Below are 21544 nucleotides of genomic sequence, written 5' to 3' on the forward strand. Positions count from 1 at the left end.
CTGATACCACACTCAAAATGTTCGGAAGTTATCTTGAAAATAGATTTTTAGTGGTTAAGCATAATGAAAATACTTCGGGGAAATATCAAGTTTATTCTGCAGTAACACAAGGTTCCAATTCAGGACCCTTACTCTTTGTCATGTTTATCAATTATTTGCTCTCAGTTATCAAGTACTCAAGCTGTTTGTTATTTGCAGAGACAGTGTTATGTTGCAGAAAGACTTGCAATATGTTTGCGAATGGAGTTGAAAAAATAAACTGTTTTTCAATCTGAAAAAATGCAGTGTTATGAGAATAACAAGGTTAAGAGATTCGATAACATTTGATTACATGATGCAAGGAGAGGGGTTAAAGAGCGTTATGGAAATGAATGACATGTGTATTACATATTATTATAGACTATCCTTTACAAACCATGTAAAAAATATAATTAAATCAGCAAACCGTATGTTAGGCTTCATGGTAAGACAAACATCATATTTTTCCAATATAGACGGTATAAAGATTTTGTACTACTTGAATTCGGATCAGAAATTTGGTTAGAAGAATATCAAACTACACTTTTCGAAGTAGAAAAACTTCAAAACTAATTTTTGAGGTTTTTGTACTACAAAAAATATCGTATCTCTCCTGACTACAGAATAGTTAGAACAACACAATTGAGAAATTAATTCTAAATATTGTCTCTGGACGATAAAAGAAACCAAAATACATTAATATTTGTATTCAAAATACTGAATCATGGAGTCAACTCTCCTGAACTCCTTATACGGATAAGATTTAATGTGCCTGCAAGAAGAATGAGATATTCTCCTATGTTCAATATACCCCAGTTTGTACTACTGTTAGGTCACCTCTCACAATCATGTTGCGACTAACCATTCAACTTATTGATGGATGTAGATTGGACAGATTAATTGAGCGCTTTCACAAAATTTGTTACACAGTACAGAAACTTCAAGTGAACATATATTAGGTATTAGAATGTAAGCCATATAAATGTATCAATTTAAATTTAGATTTCAATTTTTTTATTCATGTAATAATAAATAAATATATAAGTAAAGGTTATTACGGAAATATGAATTTAGGGAATCAACATACCTGTTGAGAGACATATCCCTTCTCAATATTGTTGTGAGAGCCGCTGTCACCAATCTCACCATGTCGGCATATAACAGTTGTTTATTTTGCATGGGAAAACACACCATCAACAGGTCAAGTGCAGACCTTTGAACGAGAACACTGTAATCTTGAACTGCAGCACAAAGACCAGACACCTAAAAATGTATAAAATTTTTATTTCCATTACAAAAAACAAAAGTAATTACCTACCATGAGCCCTATATCGCTTCCCATCAAGTACAGCTGATCTTCCATCGATAATTTTCTACTGTAGTGAGCTAATATATAACTAATCGCAGGTAATCTTACAGGACTATTGTTTGCGACACACTGCCATATACATGTATAAAAATATGGTGGTTCCACCCCATCACAAACATTTTCGAGTAACAAATTGGTTCTGGTAAAGCAGAGAATGTGAAAAATGGTTCTAGTTTATGGATTTAGTATTACTTGCCTGTCAAAATGGTCAGTTCCCGTATCTAATCCCGGCAAAATACCGCTCAGAAATCCACTTAAAGCTGGACGAAGCCTATCTCCCAGCGGAACAAAATGGGTTTCATATATAGTCAATAGAGTAGGTCTTATATTCATGGCAGCATGTCCCATAAGTGGAAATATACCTTAAACAACAAATGAGAATAAGATTTGTAATATTCAACGAAAGTCATTTTTTGTGGAAGAAAAAATCTGTTTTTTATCGACCTTTTTTGGGTAATTGTTACCTTCCACAATCTTTTACGTTTCGGAGGCCAAAATCTGCCTCCGTCTTCAGACATCTGTCGAAGAAGTAAAGAAATAGGCTATCAAAAATGGAATAACTGCGTATATATTCGAATTTTTTATCCATTTCTGAAGACGGAGGCAGATTTTGGCCTCCGAAACGTAAAAGATTGTGGAAGGTAACAATTACCCAAAAAAGGTCGATAAAAAAAGATTTGTAATTAATTAACTTTCACTGTTGGTAACATGTTCTGTCTGTATTCAGTATCTTTGAGATCATAAAATACATTTTCCCACCCACATACATTTTTTCGCAACAGAAAAAGGCAATAAGATTATCAGAAAATTAGGGTTTCAGGGAAAACTTTCAGTAATCGTAAATTTAGAATTATGTCTTTACCATCACTATGATTCTTCTTTTCTGGAACATCCGTAAACATTCAGAATCGCTAGTTCCGCAATCTGAAGTTCACCAATACATACCAGACAAGCGGATCACATAAAAACTCCTCGGTTGCCGACTTTCAGTTTCTCAAATGAATTTACCCTTAGAATCCATAAGCTGTTAGAATCAGATCGCACAAATCATTTTATTTCAAAAAATCTGATTTTTTTATTCCTCGCTCCTTTTTTCCTTCAGATTCGTTACAATATATTTATTTTAACCTGTAGTTCATTCTGTGTAACAGGTGATTTACTTTTTTATTACTGTCATGACTGAATTGTATATAAAATAGTAAGATTTCAGCAGGGCATTCGACTACGATGATCACGATATTTTAATGAAGTTTTCTAGATGTTTTTTTGGATATACTTCTTTGATTTAGTTGTTACACATCATATTTGAAAAATAGGACCCAATATGTCAACATAATCAAGATGGATATTCTATTGAAAAATTCAATTCTGATGAAAAATAAATCAGCATATGTTCCCAGGATTCAATCAAAGAGCTTATACTATTTTTATGTCATAGGGTGATAGAGCACCCTTTACTCTGTTATTCCATAGTCATTTCTAATAAAGAAGAAACAATTGTTAACGAACATGAATCACATAAAGGAACAGTTTATTGGCAATAACTTTGAGCTGAACGTAGAAAAAACAACTTCATTCGTTTTCATAATAGACGAAGAAAATGTTATCTAGATTCATCATAATATTCAGATGAAACAAGCATGTCAAGAAAACAAAAAAATTGCTAGGACTTCTATGTGCATGAACATTTAAATTTCAGTAAGCATTACTCGTTTGAATTCAGAGAAAATTGGCATATTGTGTTATTTTAAATGAGTGGGCTGTTCAAAAAATACGGGGAAACAATGAAGCGTGTGGCAGCGTTGTTCAATGACGATCCAAATTTGCTTAAAAATATGACGAATCATGGGTATATGGTTATGACATCGAAATCAAAGTTCAATCGTCCCAATTAAAGAGTCCAGGAGAGCCACGACAAAAAAGCACGCCCAGTTCGATCAACTGTCAATGTTTTGCCCACTGTTTTCTTCGATTACCGTGGCGTAGTGTATCAGGAGTATTTGCCACATGGTCGTGCAGTCAATAAGGGTATTATCTGGAAGTATGCGCCGCTTGCGAGTAGCAATACGAAAAAAACATCTGATATATTGTGGAAAAACTATTAATTTTACCTCACGATACTGCATGTTCGTAATTTTTTAGCCAAAAAACAACACATCGTAATCATGCCCCAGCCACCGTATTCACAAGATTTGGCCCCCTGCGACTTTATCGTGATTCCAAGATTGATGAGAACCATACAGGGTATAAAATATAAATTAATGAATGAATAAATATTTTTGAAAAAAACTAAAATAAAATAAAATTTTTGATATGCCTAAAAGTTTAAAAAAATTGAAACGACGCGTTAACTTCATTTTCAAGAGGTCAGTTTCAAGGAATATTTTAGCCCTCAACCCCCTAAAAGGTGTAGATGTTACCCTTATAATAAAAAATGGTAGTAAGGACCAACAGATTTTAACTGTCTTTTCAATCATACTCTAATTTGTTATTTGTTTCGCCAGAAGATTCTGAAAAATTACGTACCCAAATTACAGAGGTAATTAAGAGTGGAACTGTACAGAACGAACCCCTTCTTTTTTACTCCCATGGAGAAAGAATTTACATTATTTTTACTTATGGAGAGATTGGAAAGTGCGAACCAACAACGGCATTTGTTTTTAATGAAAGAAATTCAAATTGTTAAGTAAATCACAAGTCTGTGAATGTCTATGTTTTTCAAAACTGGTTTGGCGACAAATTTTGACGGAAGAATAGTTGTGTAAAACATGTTTCACTTAGTCATCTGCAACCTTCTGTTTCAGCAGTGAATGTTCATTTTTTCTTAATAACAATGTAAATATACAAAATTGTCTTTCATTTCTTGAATATCTTAACATGCATGAAGGAAGTACCGGTTCTCTAATAATGCTGAAGATAATCAAGTTATATAGGAGGTTCTCTCACATTATCAGCAGGACGGGTGTCCTGCTTTAGACTTTATTACTATTTATTTAGAATACAACAGTCAATATTTTGAACAGATGTTATTTTCTGTGGCCTGTCGTTTCGTCTGTAACTGCAGCTACGTAACTGCAAACTACGTATCGCAGCAAGGCAGATTAGTTCGACCGTTATCGAATCGTCTTTGACATTGTCTGTCGCAGTTGCCGACGACACTTCAAGCCCAAAAACATACATGCCACAATCAGTAAATCTGGAAACGGTTAGACACCGGCCGTTAGAGACTTCACACCAAGGTTATAAGATGATAGAAACTTGTCTTAAAGTGGCATAAGATGGAGACATTTTTCAACATGGATTCTTATACTTAAATATCTTCCATTATAACCTTTGAAAAACCTGTAACATTTTGATTCCAAGGTTTTAAAACACCTCGTATATCTTAAAATTGAGTCACCAAATATTACATAGAATCTTCAAATCAACAATAGTACAGCAAGCATCAAACGTGACGGAGAGCCCGCCTCCATGCGCACAAACTCATTTTCAATGTAACCCCCACTACAACTCTTGCAAGACATACAAATGCTTTGTACAGAGGCGTATCACTACTTGTCCTCAAATGCTGTCGGCGTTTGGCATTGTCTTAATAATATGTGTTGTTTCTGAAAAAATATCATCGTCTAACAAAAAATCAGTCATCAAGAGTCAGGCAAAATGTTAAATATGAATCGGATACGTTATCAAATGTGAAAAATAAAACATCTCTCGCTACAGATAACATTAAATAAATTTAAAAAATAACTATTTCGACACAAATCTTTATTTTGTATTAAGTATTTCAATAAGAACCATTTAAAGAGTGGTTAAAGAAGGGGAGCAGTTAATTTCTGCAAATAACGGAAAAATTAAATTTTCCACTTCAAGAAAGAAGCGGCCTAGAAGAGCACCAGTAACTGATATTCCCGAGTATGAGTATTTCAATATCAGACGGATTATTTACGACTTTCATAAGACGAAAGGGTGTCATATTACGGTAAAAAAGTTCCAATACAAAATTAATGACGTTTAGGGAATTTTGGCTTCCGAAACATCTCTTCGTAGAATTTTAAAGAAAATATGTTTCAAATGGAGAAGGATTGAAAATATTAGAAACATTTCAATAGAGAAAAAAGGCATTAGATCATTGAGGATCAAGTATTTACACAAAAACAATTACTTTAGTAGCCAACAGCGACCATTTGTGTTTCTTGAATACTGATGAAAATAGCAAATGTTATTGCACATTATAAAGAGGGCCATGAATAAGTGAAAATGAATGCAATAATACGAGTTTAATAAAATGAATCCATCAGTTATGATTTCATTGTCTGTTCAATTTTATCTAGTTGCGTATTTCTGTACAAATTAAAATAAGTGTTTCAAATTATCAAAAAATATGTTACTTTAACCATAACTCGACTAACATGATGATAACGAAATCAATTAGTGATAACAAGACTCATTTTAGTAAGTGTTCGAACTGCCTTCCTTCACGTAGAATACACGTATTAAATCTTTTTAGTAATTTCCGATTTGTGACATCTAAAAGCGTCTCTCGCGTTATGAAAGCACAAACATTTGTGATCCTATTTTTCAAATCCTCTACATTTTGTGGACGTCGCATATAAACTAAGTCTTTGATATATCCCCACAAAAAGAAATCGTGTGAAGTAATATCTGGACTTCGAGCTGGCCATGGTATTGGACCCTTATTTCCAATCCACTTCTCATTAAAAGTATAATAAAATATTGGAGATGTCCCACCTTGTTGAAACCACATATTCAGTCGAGTTTGTATTGGTAAATTTTCCAAGAGATTCGGCAACACATGTTGTAGAAAAATCAAGTACCTCTCCCAATTGAGAATTCCTTCGAAAAAAATGAGGTCCTATCAAATGACCATCAATGATTCCGCACTTAACATTAACCCCCCACACAGACTGAAATATCGTTTCTTGCACCCAATGAGGGTTCACGTCAGACCAATGGTGACAATTATGTTTGTTTATTATACCGTTTTTATGGAAACGGCTTTCATCACTCCATAATTTTTTTTTCAGAAACTGATCATCATCATGGACAACCATGCAATGAAGTTCAATCTTCTATCAGCATCTCCTGAATATGGTAATATATTTTAGTTATTAAAAATGAAACATGAAGATCATTACCTGGATGTAGTCCTGAATCAAATGTATTTTGTATGGATGGAATTTGTTTTTTGACAAAATACGTTGTATTGACGATTTCAAAATGTTACAATGCATTGCTTCTTGTCTGGTATATGGTTCCAAAACCATTTGACCTAGCCGTTTTTGTTTTTTTTTCGCTTCCGTTTATTAAAACATCCATTTCGCGCCAAAGATTTGGCTAAGCCAGCGAATGTTTTGTCTGACGGTAATTTTCTGTCAGGAAACCGATTAGCGTATATTCTTACTGCTTCTTTTGAATTCCTTCTTGCTTCGCCATAAACACATATCATATTCAACTTATTTGCATTTGAAAATTGAACCATTTTTCAATTTTACGAAAAACCAACACAAAACTGAATACACTTTCGTCAAATCTGACCGGTCTTCTGACAGATCAATAAATACATTATTGCGTTTATTTTGACTTATTCATGGCCCTCTTTATAATACGCAATAAAATTGCCTTTTTTCATAAGTATTCAAGGAAAACTACAAGTGTGCTATATGGCTGAATTCGGAATTTAATGCAGAATTCAAAAACCAATTGAAAACACTGGGTTACCAATTAAAAAAAATTGACGTCGGTGTCGCGACGCCCTATCGGATGACGCCTAGTGCTGGATCTCTACGTAAATAAACCCTTTGACACCAAAATTATCTGCTTTCACGAAATAGGGATATTCTTTTTCATTTTTTATATTTTTGCCCGCGGAGTTTCATATGGGACACCCTATAGATATATATATATATATATATATATATATATATATATATATATATATATATATATATATATATATATATATATATATATATATATATATATATATATATATATATATATAAAAAAAATAGAGAAAGTACTCTTTAATCATTCCCATATTGATTTCAATTTAAGAGCCACCGGTATACAGCTGTTTCTTCCTATTGGGCATCGTCAGTACCGGGCAGGCGGTACTCGATTGAAGACAAAATGAGAAAAAACCAAGAAAGTACTTGATAAAAATAGCTGCGTAAACAACGCAAGCGAAACATAAGTGGAACCACCTATTGGTGTCAAAAATAAATAGATAAGTACTCTTTGATCATTCCCATATTGATTTCAATTTAAGAGCCACCGGTATACAGCTGTTTCAGCCATTGGGCATCGTCAGTACCGGGCAGGCGGTCCTCGATTGAAGACAAAATGAGAAAAAAGCAAGAAAGTACTTGATAAAAATAGCTGCGTAAACAAACGCAAGCGAAACATAAGTGGAACCACCTATTGGTGTCAAAAATAAATAGATAAGTACTCTTTGATCATTCCCATATTGATTTCAATTTAAGAGCCACCGGTATACAGCTGTTTCAGCCATTGGGCATCGTCAGTACCGGGCAGGCGGTCCTCGATTGAAGACAAAATGAGAAAAAACCAAGAAAGTACTTGATAAAAATAGCTGCGTAAACAAACGCAAGCGAAACATAAGTGGAACCACCAATTGGTTTTTTCTCATTTTGTCTTCATTCGAGGACCGCCTGCCCGGTATTGACGACGCCCAATAGGCTGAAACAGCTGTATACCGGTGGCTCTTAAATTGAAATCAATATGGGAATGATCAAAGAGTACTTATCTGATATGATATGATATGATATATATATATATATATATATATATATATATATATATATATATATATATATATATATATATATATATATATATATATAAAACTTGTTAAGTTGACTTGGGTGTCACACCAATAGGTGGTTCCACTTATGTTTCGCTTGCGTCATCCATAATTATGAAACAATTAACGATTTTTAGTAAAATTTTAATGCAATATTCTTCTTAGTATCCTGTGAGGAGTCAACCTCTTTTATTTACCTCTTTTATTGTATTGACATGTTTCAATTGTTTAAATGTAACATTCTTTTCGAAACGGCCAACCTCACAAACAGTAAGTGTGACCTTTCATATTAATAATTTTTTTAAAGTGTATTACCATCAATCAACATTATTGATATAAAATATAATACACATGAAATAAGAATGCACTAATAATAGCAATGCAAATAATTATAAAGGTGAATAAAAGTCCTAAAAAATAAACGAAACAAATAAAAGAAAACACAGGATATTGCTTCAATTGGTTTAGGTGAAGAAAAAAATAAAAAAAATTTGTAACAAAAATATAGTTGTTTGACAGAGATTTCTGACAATTTTATCATTATAAACATTAGGAAGGAACCAGTAGGACCTATATATATATATATATATATATATATATATATATATATATAACTTGTGTTAAAAGAGTACACTTCCGTTCTGCTGATCACCCAAAGATAATTTCCAATATATATATATATATATATATATATATATATATATATATATGATGAGCTGTTTTCTCGGGTTTCGCTCCGTGTTCTGTGTATTTTCTCCCCATAAGGATTATTTTCACAACGTTTCGGCAAAGTCTCATTTGCCATCTTCTGGTGATGTCTGGTTTTTTCAACTAGACTAGACTAGAAAAAACCAGACATCACCAGAAGATGGCAAATGAGACTTTGCCGAAACGTTGTGAAAATAATCCTTATGGGGAGAAAATACACAGAACACGGAGCGAAACCCGAGAAAACAGCTCATCATACTTTATCCGTGAGAATCTTCGAGTTAACATATATATATATATATATATATATATATATTCACGAGTTTTAGAGTTTTATTATAAATTTTGAATGACAATGACCTAATTTTAAATTGAATGACTAAAAGATTTCAAACAATAGCGCAAACATTATTTTATTCATGTACTTAATTGATATGCGATTCAATGATAAACAAAGGAAGTGTTTCTTAATGGACTGGTCGAAACACGAGTAATGCCTGACTTAGATTAGGAGAGTGAAACAGGGTGTTATTATTAGACAGTTTAAATATAGTCATTATACAACAGGTTTTGTTCTTCTCGAAAACGATTAATTGTCAAAATTGCTTAGGTGGTGGTCATGCACCGTGTTGAGAATAATTATCCAAATATACCCCATCTTGGAATGTAAACTTTCACGACCGGAGATAACTGTGTGAAAGGTATTTTCCGGGTTATTTGGCCGTGGTATGCAGATTTTCATGCCTAACGTTTCCATTCTTACTGCGGTTTACATTATCAAAGGCGACGTAATAACAGTCGAAGTGCACCAACGGGAGCACCAAGCTACCGTTGCTCCGAAAACATTAACCACGATGCTTGTATTTGACTCTGGTTTTATATTATTTTCAGTGTGCGTGGCTTGGTTTCTCTTTATTGGATTATGTGACCTTGTTTGTGTACCCCTAAGTACAGACAGCCACATTTTCTATTGAAATTATTCCTGTTTTTGAGTTTTTATAGCCTCTTACTCTAAGAGTATATAGAATATACAGTGCGGTCCATATGTATGAAATAAATTCATTTTAGCGTTATTATGTACTATGTGAAAAAAACCTGAAACAGGTCAATTTTTTTCTTAAATTGACAATTTACAGTATGAAAATATTATCCCCCTCCAGCACCCCTTCTGAATTATAAGCACCCCATCGAAAATTTTAAATAGCAAAGGGGGTCGTGTGACACCTTGTTGGAAAGGGATTTTAGTCCTCTGTTCAGCAATATAAAGTTTTTTAAGTTTTTGGTGCAATCATAACTGAGAAAATTAATTTTTACAATTAAATTAAATGTTCAAAATGACCACCATTATTCACTTCTTGACAATAACCTGATCTATTAAAGAGACCATCCCTGTAACACGCTCCTTACTAACCTTGAATCCTGGAAAAAATCTTTGAAGATACTAAAATATTAGACAAAAAGCCAAATAAACAATTGATATGAATCTAGTAGGCTGCTGTCATTTAGGTATTTAAAGTTACTAAAAGACAGCAGTATAATATTTGTGGGCATATTAAATTTAATTATGGCTCATTTGTCCGAGACTCAAAGAATAGACATTTTGATTATGATTGGTTGTGGTAATAAAACAAGAACTCAAAAATACACTGAAATTTTTAATAATAAATATCCTGGTCAACACGTGTCGCAGTCTACAGTTAGCAAAATTGAAAAAAAGTTTCGTGAAACCGGACATGTAAAAATATTGGAAAATCAGGTAGAAATGTTCAATTTACTGATGAAAAACAGTTAGATGTACTTCTAGAGATTGAGGAAAATCCGCATAAGACAACTCGAAAACTTGCCGCCGACAATGATGTAAGCAAATCATCTATTTTGAGAGTTTTGCATAAAGAAAAATACCACCCTTACAAAGTTCAGTTGGTTCAGGAGTTAAATGAAATGATCCTGATAGAAGGCAAGAATTAAATGAATCGGTGGACAGAATGAACGCAGATTTGCAGTTCATAAACAAAATAGTGTTTTCTGATGAAGCGACGTTTCATTTAAACGGAACATTTAACAGACAGAACTGTAGATATTGGAGCAGAGAAATTCATCACTGGATGTGTGCGACTCACACTCAATATCCTAAAAAAGTTAACGTTTAGGCTGATATCATTAACAATGAAATTATTGGCCCTTATTTTTTTGAGGGCACTGTTAATGGTGAGGATTATCTAGATTTTTTGATTAACTTTTTAGTGCCTACATTACAAATACATTTTCCTGATGTTAATCATCCAAATGAGATAGATCGAACTATTTACTACCAACAAGACGGAACTCCATCGCATTTTGCACGTACAGTTCGAAATTATTTAAACAAGGTTTTTCGCAATAGGTGGATTGGAAGACGTGGAACGATCGAATGGCCGGATAGATTCCCCGATTTGACTCCTCTCGATTACTTCTAATGGGGTTATTTAAAATCTAAAGTATATTTTAATAGACCAAACAATATTGCTGATTTAAAAGTTAGGATAACGGAAGAAATTAACAAAATAACCCCCGAGGTCATACAAAATGTTGTACGAGAATTCCAAAATCGCCTCGGTTATTGTCAAGAAGTTAATGGTGGTCATTTTGATCATTTAATTTAATTGTAAAGTACATTGAAAAATACATTCTTAATATTATGTGGCATAATTATCTTCATTCTACGTAAAGTTTTGTAATACCTAGAGACATTATCAAAATTTTACATCCTAAAAATCAATTTTCTCAGTTATGATGACACCAAACTCAAAAACCTTTATAATGCTGAACAGAGGACTAAAATCCCTTTCTAACAAGGTGCCACACTACCCCCTTTGCTATTTAAAATTTTCGAGGGGGTGCTGGAGGGGTATAATAATATTTTCATACTGTAAATTGTCAATTTAATAATAAAAATCGACCTGTTTCAGGTTTTTTTCACATAGTACATAATAACGCTAAAATGAATTTATTCCATACATATTACCCGCACTGTATAAAAAAGAATGGCACACTAGCAAATTCCTTAAAAACCTTGGTGTAGTTTGTAAACAGAACTTTTCCCGATCGGTGGTACAATGTTATAATACTTAAAGGTATGTCCAAAGTGACCTTGCACTACAACCCACGATGGTGTACTGTTCGAATTATGACAGATGAGTCCAGCTTCTTAACGAAGCTGATTAGCTTATTTGTAGAATGATCTTTCAGGTCAGACAGCAACATGAAACTCTGCGAAAACATGAAAACCTCATTAGGCTCCGCCGGGGCAGGCACAGATTGTGTGCTCTGCTGTTTCATCATGTTCCAAATAGAGACGGTACGCATTGTCTTCCGACAGTTCCAGTCTCTTTATACGATGAAAACGCTTGCAGCGCCCTTCTTTGCAAGTGAGTCAGCAGCTTTATTACTTTCCAGGCCAGTGAGGCCATGAATCCAGATCAGAGAGAATTCGTTGAATTTTACAACCAAGAAGAGTTTTTAGGCAGTTGGTATTGACCGATACGGACGTTACTAGGTGAGAGTCAAGTGCTTCTAAAGTCGCTTGGCTGTCAAATAATGTTTTTATTGATTTATGAGTTAGGTATTTTACTTTTGCTGTGGAAAGTTTTTTCTATAAAGGAACTAGTGAAACAGATTTGCATGACGAAATTTATTTAAATCAGCATTTCATAACCTTTTTCAGTCCACTAACCCTTAGAAAATCAAGCACAATTTCATGAACACAGGAAAAAATTTCGGACAATTTATTTTGGTACGGCAAAAACATCAATTTTTCATGAAAATTAAAAATAATGAATTAATGTGGAGGTTAGTGCTGCTTTTTTGAAACTAAATAAGTAATGTTTGGGTTGATGTTATTACTTAGTTGTAATCTGAAATCTGATTCCAATTGTAATCTGTTTCTGTATTTGTTTTTGATACACAGTGTGTAAACGCGAAATAGAATAAATTGTTTATTTCGGTTACGGTTAAGGAGCTGGGTTTATTTGGCCGAGTGTAAATAGGTGTGAGCCACAATAAACCCTTATGGGTTGCGGTTACTTCAACGAAAAAATGCTGCCTCTACCTTTAACCCCCGTTGAATGTTAGGTACAACCCCCAATTTTTTTAATGGGAAGTATAGGCATGTGATATATCATTTGAATGGTATCTTCATTCTCTATTCAAAAATGTTATCGCTTTCAAGTTTATTGCAACAATTAAGATAAAATAAATTAAAATCATGTTGTTACCAAAATTCGATAAAATACACTCAAAACTTATTTCATTTTGAGGTATTGATTATGAAAAAGTAAGCAAAAAGCATAGCAGTGTTCTTTTTAGATGGAAGCCTTTAAGAAACTGTAAATAATTTTCGTGGCAACGTTAGTTTAAAACGCCTTGTCAATTCGTTTTGTATGTTACAACATTAGTTGTTAGTATTTTAATTTAGGTTTAAAGTTCGTTAACTTCAAGTCTAACAAATTGTTATATTAACGGAAATGAAGAAAATAACAGTTTTACAAATGATTGGTTACGAAAATAAAACCCGAACAATACAGGAAGTAGCTTTCATGAGAAATTTCCTAATTTATCGCCCATATCTCAAGAAGCAATATGCAAAATAGAGAAGCAGTTTCGCGAGCTTGGTCATGTGGGACAGATAAAAGAAGCAGCTGCCAATGCAATGAGTGATGAACTCAAATTAGATGTGATGCTCGAGTTTGAGGAAAACCCACGTACATCGAGTAAACAGGCATCCACTACATTCAATGTTAACCATACATCGATAGTAAACATATTAAAAGAAAATAAAATGCATCCCTATAAAATGATACCTACTCAGGAGCTCATGGAAGACGATTTTGATAGACGAACTTATTTTTGTGAGCAAATGATGGACATGTTGGATAACAATACCATTCAATTAGAAGCCGTTATTTTTTCTGATGATACTTCTTAACGATCATGCTAATGGGCAAAATTGCCGCTACTGGTCAACAAAAAATCCTCACTGGATGAGAGAAGAACACACGCAATACCCTCAAATGTTTGGGCAGGGATTGTAGGAAACCATATAATAGGTCCCTTTTTCACTGAGGGCAACTTAAATGGCGATAATTGTTTGGCACTACTTCCAAGTTTAGCAAATTTATATCATGATCCAGGAAACCCTCGAATTCCAGTTATTAACAAGTTAATGTCCGGCAATACCTTGATACAACATTTCCCAATCGGTCGATCGGGAGGCGAGGAACAATTCAAAGGCCAGCGCGATCACGTGATCTTAAAAGAACGAGTAACGCTTAGTATTAGGTCGGTCACGCCTGATATGTTAAATAATGTTAGAAGACAGTTTTATTTGAGATTAGGGATTTTTTTCAGGATTTTTTTAAATATGTACAGTAACCGAAATAATGAATTTAATACATTTGGCTTTTACACACTGTATACAAGAGCAGAGAATGCCTTTTCACAGACGTATGTGGATGAGAAAAGCAGTAATCGTTTCAGTACTTCTTCTGATATTTTTATTGTACAATTAGTCCAAATAATAATAATCAATAACGATAATAATATTTATTCACCATTTTTGATACACTTGGGGTAGATCAGTTGTACTGAAAGCTAGTAAAAATATAATGAGAAAGAGAGCGAGCACAGATTTACATCTATAACATACATATATGCAAATAAACATACAAACAACTTTAGTGAACATTTTACACCATTTACAAAAATTAAACCTAAATAAAATTACAACCACTGTGATTTTGACTGTTTCTGAGATTGTCAATAAAAAAACTTGGTAACCGTAATAGAATTCTTTAAAAAGAATATTTTTAATACAATCATGAAATACTTTGTCACTAGTGTTTTTTTCAACTACATTTGGCAGCTCATTGAAGCACGTAATGGCATTATACTGAAGGAATTATATTCTGTCATTTGATGATGTGGGATTTTCAGAAGATCGCCATTTCTTGTATTATGACTGTATTCTGAAGCAGTCTCCAAATGAAAGAGTTCTTAAACAATGAAGTTCGAGGTGTACTGCGTTGAACCTCAAAACGATGAACAGCCACAGTCCGTCGCGTATTTCTGATATGTACCGCTCTTGGTGGAATCAAATGAGCCAAGTCACTTGAATACCTCCCGTGAAAGTATCTATAGAAGAGAGACAAATCTTCAACCTTTCTTCGATGTTCTAGGCTATCAAGGTTGCACGTGATGTTCGTGTCTCCAATCAGGCGGATGACTCTATTCTGAATCGAATATAGCAGCTTCAGGGTATGCTCAGAGGCTTAGCTCCATACACGAGAACAATACTCCAAAGAAGGTCAGATCTGAGCTTTATAAAGCATCAAAAGTTGCTGAGGTGTGTACAGTTTTCTAGTTCGGAATAGTGTTCCAGGCTTTTGAGAAGCGGCTTTTGCAATTCCAGCAACATGATTGTGTCCATGTTAACCCCCAACAAACTTATCGAAGCAGAAAGTGGAATGTTCTGACTTGACATTATTATAACCGGTTCGGAGACATTTATCTTTTCGGAGAAAACATATTCCTGGGTTTTTGTGGCACTAAATTGAACCTGATTACTTTCGCCCCAATTTAAAATTACTTCTAGATCCTCATTAAGATATGCAACCTCCTGCTGCCGAGAGATAGCCATAGACGGCCACTTTCTTGCCCTTTTTGGGAATGGGTTAAAAGCGAGCAATCATCCAACAAGAAAGAAAAACTCCTTTCTTGTAAGACAGGTTAAAAATCTGCAAAATACTGGTGAGAATTCGTTCGCGCACTTTTCAAGTACGATGACGGGCACTTCATCAGGACCAGACACGCCTTGTTGATATTGAGCTGTTTCAAAATTCGCCTGACTAGACGTTGTCGAAAACTAATTTCCGGCATTGTGGATTCTAGCGTGGGAATAGTGGATGGTGCCTTTCCTAGAAAATCGACTGTGGAGTGGGACGCAAATTGTTCAGCTAGTAAATTTGCCTTTTTCTATGGCTGTTGTTGCAACTGAACCATCCGCTTGTGTCAGTGGTGGATTTTGTAGTTTCGATTAACAGCTTTAGCTACCAACCAGAAGGATCTAGACCCTTTGGGATTGGAAAGCAGTTTATAGCTAATTCTCTGATTGTGAAGTTCTTTGCTTTTATTTATCCTAAGTTTGCAGATGTTGCGAACATTAACAAACCTAGTTCATTTTTCGGAACTGGGATTTTTGTGCCACTGCCGATAGGCGAGATTTTTGGAGGCGACAGCTTGCTCGCAATTTTTGATGAACCAAGATTTACCGTTAGAAGGTCGTTTTATTGAGAAAGGCATAGATGCATCCATTGATGATAGAATAACTTCCGTGAGTTCAGAAGCACAAGTTTATAGATCTTTAGAGCTGAAACAAACATCTAGCCAGGGGAAAGTTCGAAGATCCTCCCATTCAGCTGATTTTTAATGCCAAACTTTGGGTAGCTTAGATTGTTCCCCAACATTTATCGGTAATTCACTCAACACTGAAATGAGTTTGTGGTCAGAAGATCCCAATCGATACCACGGTTACTGTATAACTTTCTGCAGATGTTGTTGTTAGATGTAGATCCAGAAGACTAGCATATTCTCCACCACGGTCAGGAATCCTGATTGGCTCACTTACATTGGGAGTAAGTCCGCAGCTAATTGCAATATGGAAATTTTGGCACTGGGATGATTGATTTGCAGAAAGGCAATGATGTTTGAAAGTGAAGAGAATAGAGCCATATATTGTATATCGCTTGGTGGTCGACAAACGCAGTAATCTTCTGTGATATTATTTTGATCCACATAACATCAAAGTTTTGGGGTTCCAGCATTTCCTCTCATTGAAAGGAGATATCGCTTCAGATAAAAAGAGATATTTCAAAGTTACGTGTGAATCGGGGGTGGAATCATAGCCGAAATATAGAAAATTGACGGGGTTTGTTGAAGCACTGACTTTGGTTTCTGTGAGTGCAAGAATGTGCGGTAAACTAATTTTCAAAACAAACAAAAGTGATGATGTGAATGATATGAAACGAGATCACACAATAATATGTACAAGATTCCCACAATAACCAACATAGGATTAAATAACTCTGTCACTGATTGAATAAAAGCTTATAATGATTTACCACACAGTATTAGGAATGTATATTTATTGAAAAAATTTGTGAAGAACTTTCATGTTACTTGAATTGTTAATTGATTATTGTTAATATTCGCACTTTGTAGCATTATCTTAGTTGTTCACGAGGACAGTGTTCTGAACACAGATTACAAAACCTTGTTAACTATGAAATGTGTCGGAAATTTGTAAAAAACGTATTGTTGAATGAAGATATAAAAAAAAAGGTTGGTTTCTGCCAATACTCAAGTCAATGGCCCAGATGGTGCCACATTTATTTGCAACTTTGCACGAGTTTGTGAATAGAACTTTTTCAGAATGGTAGATACGTATAGGTAGCAGCTAAGATTGCCTAATCTTAACCCACCAGACTCCTTTTTGAGGTTATTTGATATCCTGGTACTATATTACCAGATCGGTATTACATGTGTCCCAAAAACGGAATCAGGCAAGAAATGTAGAACATAACTCCTGCGCCTCATTTTGTTTTCAGTAGTGTATAATATAGCTGCATAACGACATAATTTAATTTATAATTCTCATCATGTTCATTCTTCAAGTACCACTTTGTATAAATTATCGTGACGTATAACTTTTTAATTGAATTTTCGAAACGCCTGTTGTAGGTATTGATGTCCACCCTGTACCGATTTGATACACTTTTGAAAACAGCTCAACAATCGGTTGTTTCATTCAAAAAGACTAGTGATGACGTCATTAACCGAATGTTGGTAACTATATATATATATATATATATATTGAATAATCATCGATCCGTATAAGGAATTCTCATTTTCTAATAACTGGGAAAATTTAAGGGTTATTTTCAACAGTACTTTATCGACGGTAAGTATTCTATGTGATCGAAAACTGCGGTAAAATGATTTTCAAGGAATACCGAAAACAGGTATTATGTTATCGTGGTTCCATCAGTTCGATTGTTTTTCAGACACATTTTATGGCTTTTCCTATTCTGTTGAATTAAACGACAAAATAGAGAAAATAGGAAAAGCCAACAATCCTGCTTGTATTACAAGGAAGCATGTTATCTAAAACAAACTTAATCAAGTTAAAAAACTACGGGCTTATCTACAGATAACCTATCTGAAAATATTTTACATATGCAGCACCAATACAAAACGCAAACAAAGCGATGAAAAAGATAGCTCACTATGATACCCCTGAATTAGCACTAACGGTCGTCAGCCATTTTACTTGATTTATAAGTGAAAAATTGTTTATGTTGAAAAAATAATAATGATGATGTATATAATGTCCTAAAAACAAAAAAATAATTCGAAAGATCTGATGTAGAAATCATTATACCACTTTCCTCAGCAATCTACGGTATTGATCAGATTAAAAAGTAATGAAATTTTTGAGCGTTTTAACGTGAGTAAATATGTAAAAACTACGCCCAACGATTTTATTATTTTTTTTACTGATCAATACCGTAGATTGCTGAGGAGAGTGAAGTGATGTGATGACTGCTACTTAGGACCTTCCGAATTATTTTTTAGTTTTTAGTGCATTATCTACAATATCTACATCATTATCTTTTTTTCCAATAAAACCGTTTTAAATAATTTTGTTTTACTTATTTTATTTTCAAGTTTTTAGTTTCTAATTTTGTTACTCAATTCTTCTCATTCTATTTAGTTCATTTAGTGCCTCGGTATTACCAGGTAATATGCATAATCCGTCATTTTGTAGCTGCGGCCATCTTTTTCAAAGTGTACTACTATTCTACTAAAACAGTTGTTGGACTACAGTAGGGAGAACTACGATGTCTAACAGGCCTTCTTACAGGTCACTGTCATTTGAATCATCATATGCAGAGACTTGGACTGTCGGAAGACAGTGTGTGTCGCCTCTGTCTGGAAAATGATGAAACGGCAGAGCATATACTTTGTGCCTGCTCCGCTGGGGACCGAATCAGGTTCTTTGAGTTCGGCAGATCCGTACTCTCACCATCTGACCTGAAAAACCACTCACCATACAAACTAATCGGCTTCGTTAAGAAGCTGGGTTTATTTGTCCGAGTGTGAATAGGTGTGAGCCACAATAAACCATTGCGGGTTTCGGTGGAGGGTCGAATAGACCCACTCATTTTAGACCTACGTACCTACCTACTATTCTACTAGTCAAGCACTGTCTTTTGATACCCATATCGAGATAGTTGTGAAACAACATTCAATTTACCATTTTGTAACTGCGGCCATGTTGAATTTCCATCTTTTTCAAAATGTATTACTATTCTACTAGTCAATCCCTGTCATTTGATTTCCATATTAAGGTAGTTGTGAAAGAATAAATACTCCGCCATTTTGTAGCTGCGGCCATCTTAGATTAACAACGATAGAGAATTCATTTAATTGTATTGTCATCAAAACTTAATGTGTGTACCAAATTTCATATTAATATGTCAACAAGAAGGGAGCCAAACTTCAATTACTGAATTTTACCCAAACAAACAAACGGGGCAAGCTAAATGAAACCGTTTAAAAACGGAAACATTCTCGCACTGTTATTTTATAAACATGTTGTTATAAAAGGAACATAAGCAGCAAATTGTTATTGAAATGAATAAAACTTAAAAATTATTTCCATCATATTTCAATTTCCGAAATTACGTTTTCCATTACCTACCTCTGAAAAAAAGTTTTCGGTGCAAATTTGTCAACAATGTTGGCATCAGATTGAGCAGATGATTGATGCGAATATTCAATCTTAACATACTGTTTTCCTATATCTAAGTAGGTGACAGTGACAGTTCAAGAAGTGATATTTTTTGCAGAGTGATTGATTCACATGGCTCTGAGATAATATTGAGAAATCAGTAATAAGTGACACTCGAAACACACTTCAACTTCCAACGTCTTGGCAAGGTGAGATTCAACCCTTATATCTTTAAGTTTGAATCTAACACCATTTTTAGTCTAATTCACATGTATCATTTTTTTCCTGAAAATATGAAAATTTTATATACTTAGTCTCCGAAAATAACGATCAAGATGTCATTCGATTCGTATTGTCACGTAGAAATTTTAAGGAAAAGTTCGAAAAAGCGCTAAAAAAATTACAAAACTTATAAACAAATCAGTAAAAAAAATTGAGGTTTGGATTTTTTGAATATATCGAAAAATATTCAAAATTTTCGAATTTTAGAAAGAGGTCCAGAAATATCATCAGATTTGCTAAAAAAAAGTTTCGACTCCCGGAGCTGTACCTCTATTATTTATAGTTTTTACAGAGCCTTGAAATTAGAGCTAAAAAAGGGTAGTCTGGGTTTCGCGCGAGGTGCGTCAATCTGACAGAGTTACAAAAAAATAATTTAAACATATTAAATATGAAAATTAAGGAATGAAAAAAATCTTGTAGCTTTAAAATACATCAATGAAAAATAATCCGCGGTTAAAAAATGTTATACCAATTTTTCCATTAATTATGCAATTGTTAATTATTCATTTTTTATAAACTGAAAGTTAACATAAAAACCCTGATGGTTAATAAACTAAATCCCTAGAACGTTTTTCAATTCGTAAAGTTATTCTCAATAGGCTAATGAATAGATCACCGTTGCAAAAATTACAAAATTTTGATTTTCCACTTTTTTATTAACAATTGAAAATAAAAATCAAAAAGTAAATATTTTGTTTTCCAAAATCTTGATTGTTTCGATGTCTAACGGTCTAAAGCTACTTAAAAAAAATTTTTTATTTACTTTTTTTTCAATTGTTGATGAAACAGTGGAAAATCCAAATTATGTATTTTTTTGCAATGGCGATCTATTCATTAGCCTATTGAGAACAACTTCACGAAGTGAAAAAATTCCTAGGGTTTAAGTTTGTTAACCAACAGGGTTTTTATGTCAACTTTCTGTTTACAAAAAATTATTCATGAACAAATGCATAATTAATTGAAAAATTGGGATAAAAATTATTTAACCGTGGATTATTGTTCATTAATATATTCCAACACTACATAATTTTTTTCATTCCTTAATTTTCATATTTAATCTTTCATATTTAATACGTATAAATAATTTTTTTTGCTGTGCTGTGTCAGATTGACGCACTTCGCGCGAAACCCAGACTTCCCGTTTTTGGCTCTAGTTTCAGGGTTCTGTAAAAATTATGAATAATAGAAGTACAGCTCCGGGAGTCGGAACTTTTTTTTAGCAAATTTGATGATCTTTCTTTAAAATTCGAAAAAAAAATTATATTTTTCGAGGTATTCAAAACAACCAAACCTCAATTATTATTTTTTACTAATTCACAATTACAATACTTTTGTAATTTTTTCAGCTCCTTTTCGAACTTTCTACGTGATAATACGAATCGAATGACACCTTAATCGTAATTTTTGGAGACTTTATAAAAATTTTTGAACAAAATAGTAGATAATGAACTAGACTAGACTATTTGAAGGATCATCTATTTCTCTTTTCATCACTCCT

The 21544-nt window shown here is 33.7% G+C and overlaps 1 protein-coding gene across 5 annotated transcripts in view; it reads right to left on the minus strand.

Annotated features, from left to right (window-relative positions):
- Positions 1–21544, minus strand: part of LOC111507956 (protein DOP1 homolog) — a 72736-nt gene that overhangs the window by 43536 nt on the left and 7656 nt on the right. For all 5 annotated transcript variants that reach the window (XM_074169678.1, XM_074169673.1, XM_074169667.1 and 2 more), the window contains exons 3-5: positions 1584–1749; positions 1337–1526; positions 1106–1281 (exon numbers count right to left, since the gene is read on the minus strand). In XM_074169678.1, coding sequence (XP_074025779.1) covers positions 1106–1281; positions 1337–1526; positions 1584–1749 — 532 coding nt within the window. The remainder of the gene's footprint in view (positions 1–1105; positions 1282–1336; positions 1527–1583; positions 1750–21544) is intronic.

The sequence above is a fragment of the Leptinotarsa decemlineata genome, unplaced genomic scaffold, assembly GCF_025532065.1.
Source record: "Leptinotarsa decemlineata unplaced genomic scaffold, Ldec_3_MD MMD2_P_RNA_scaffold_11, whole genome shotgun sequence".
Lineage (NCBI taxonomy): Eukaryota > Metazoa > Arthropoda > Insecta > Coleoptera > Chrysomelidae > Leptinotarsa > Leptinotarsa decemlineata.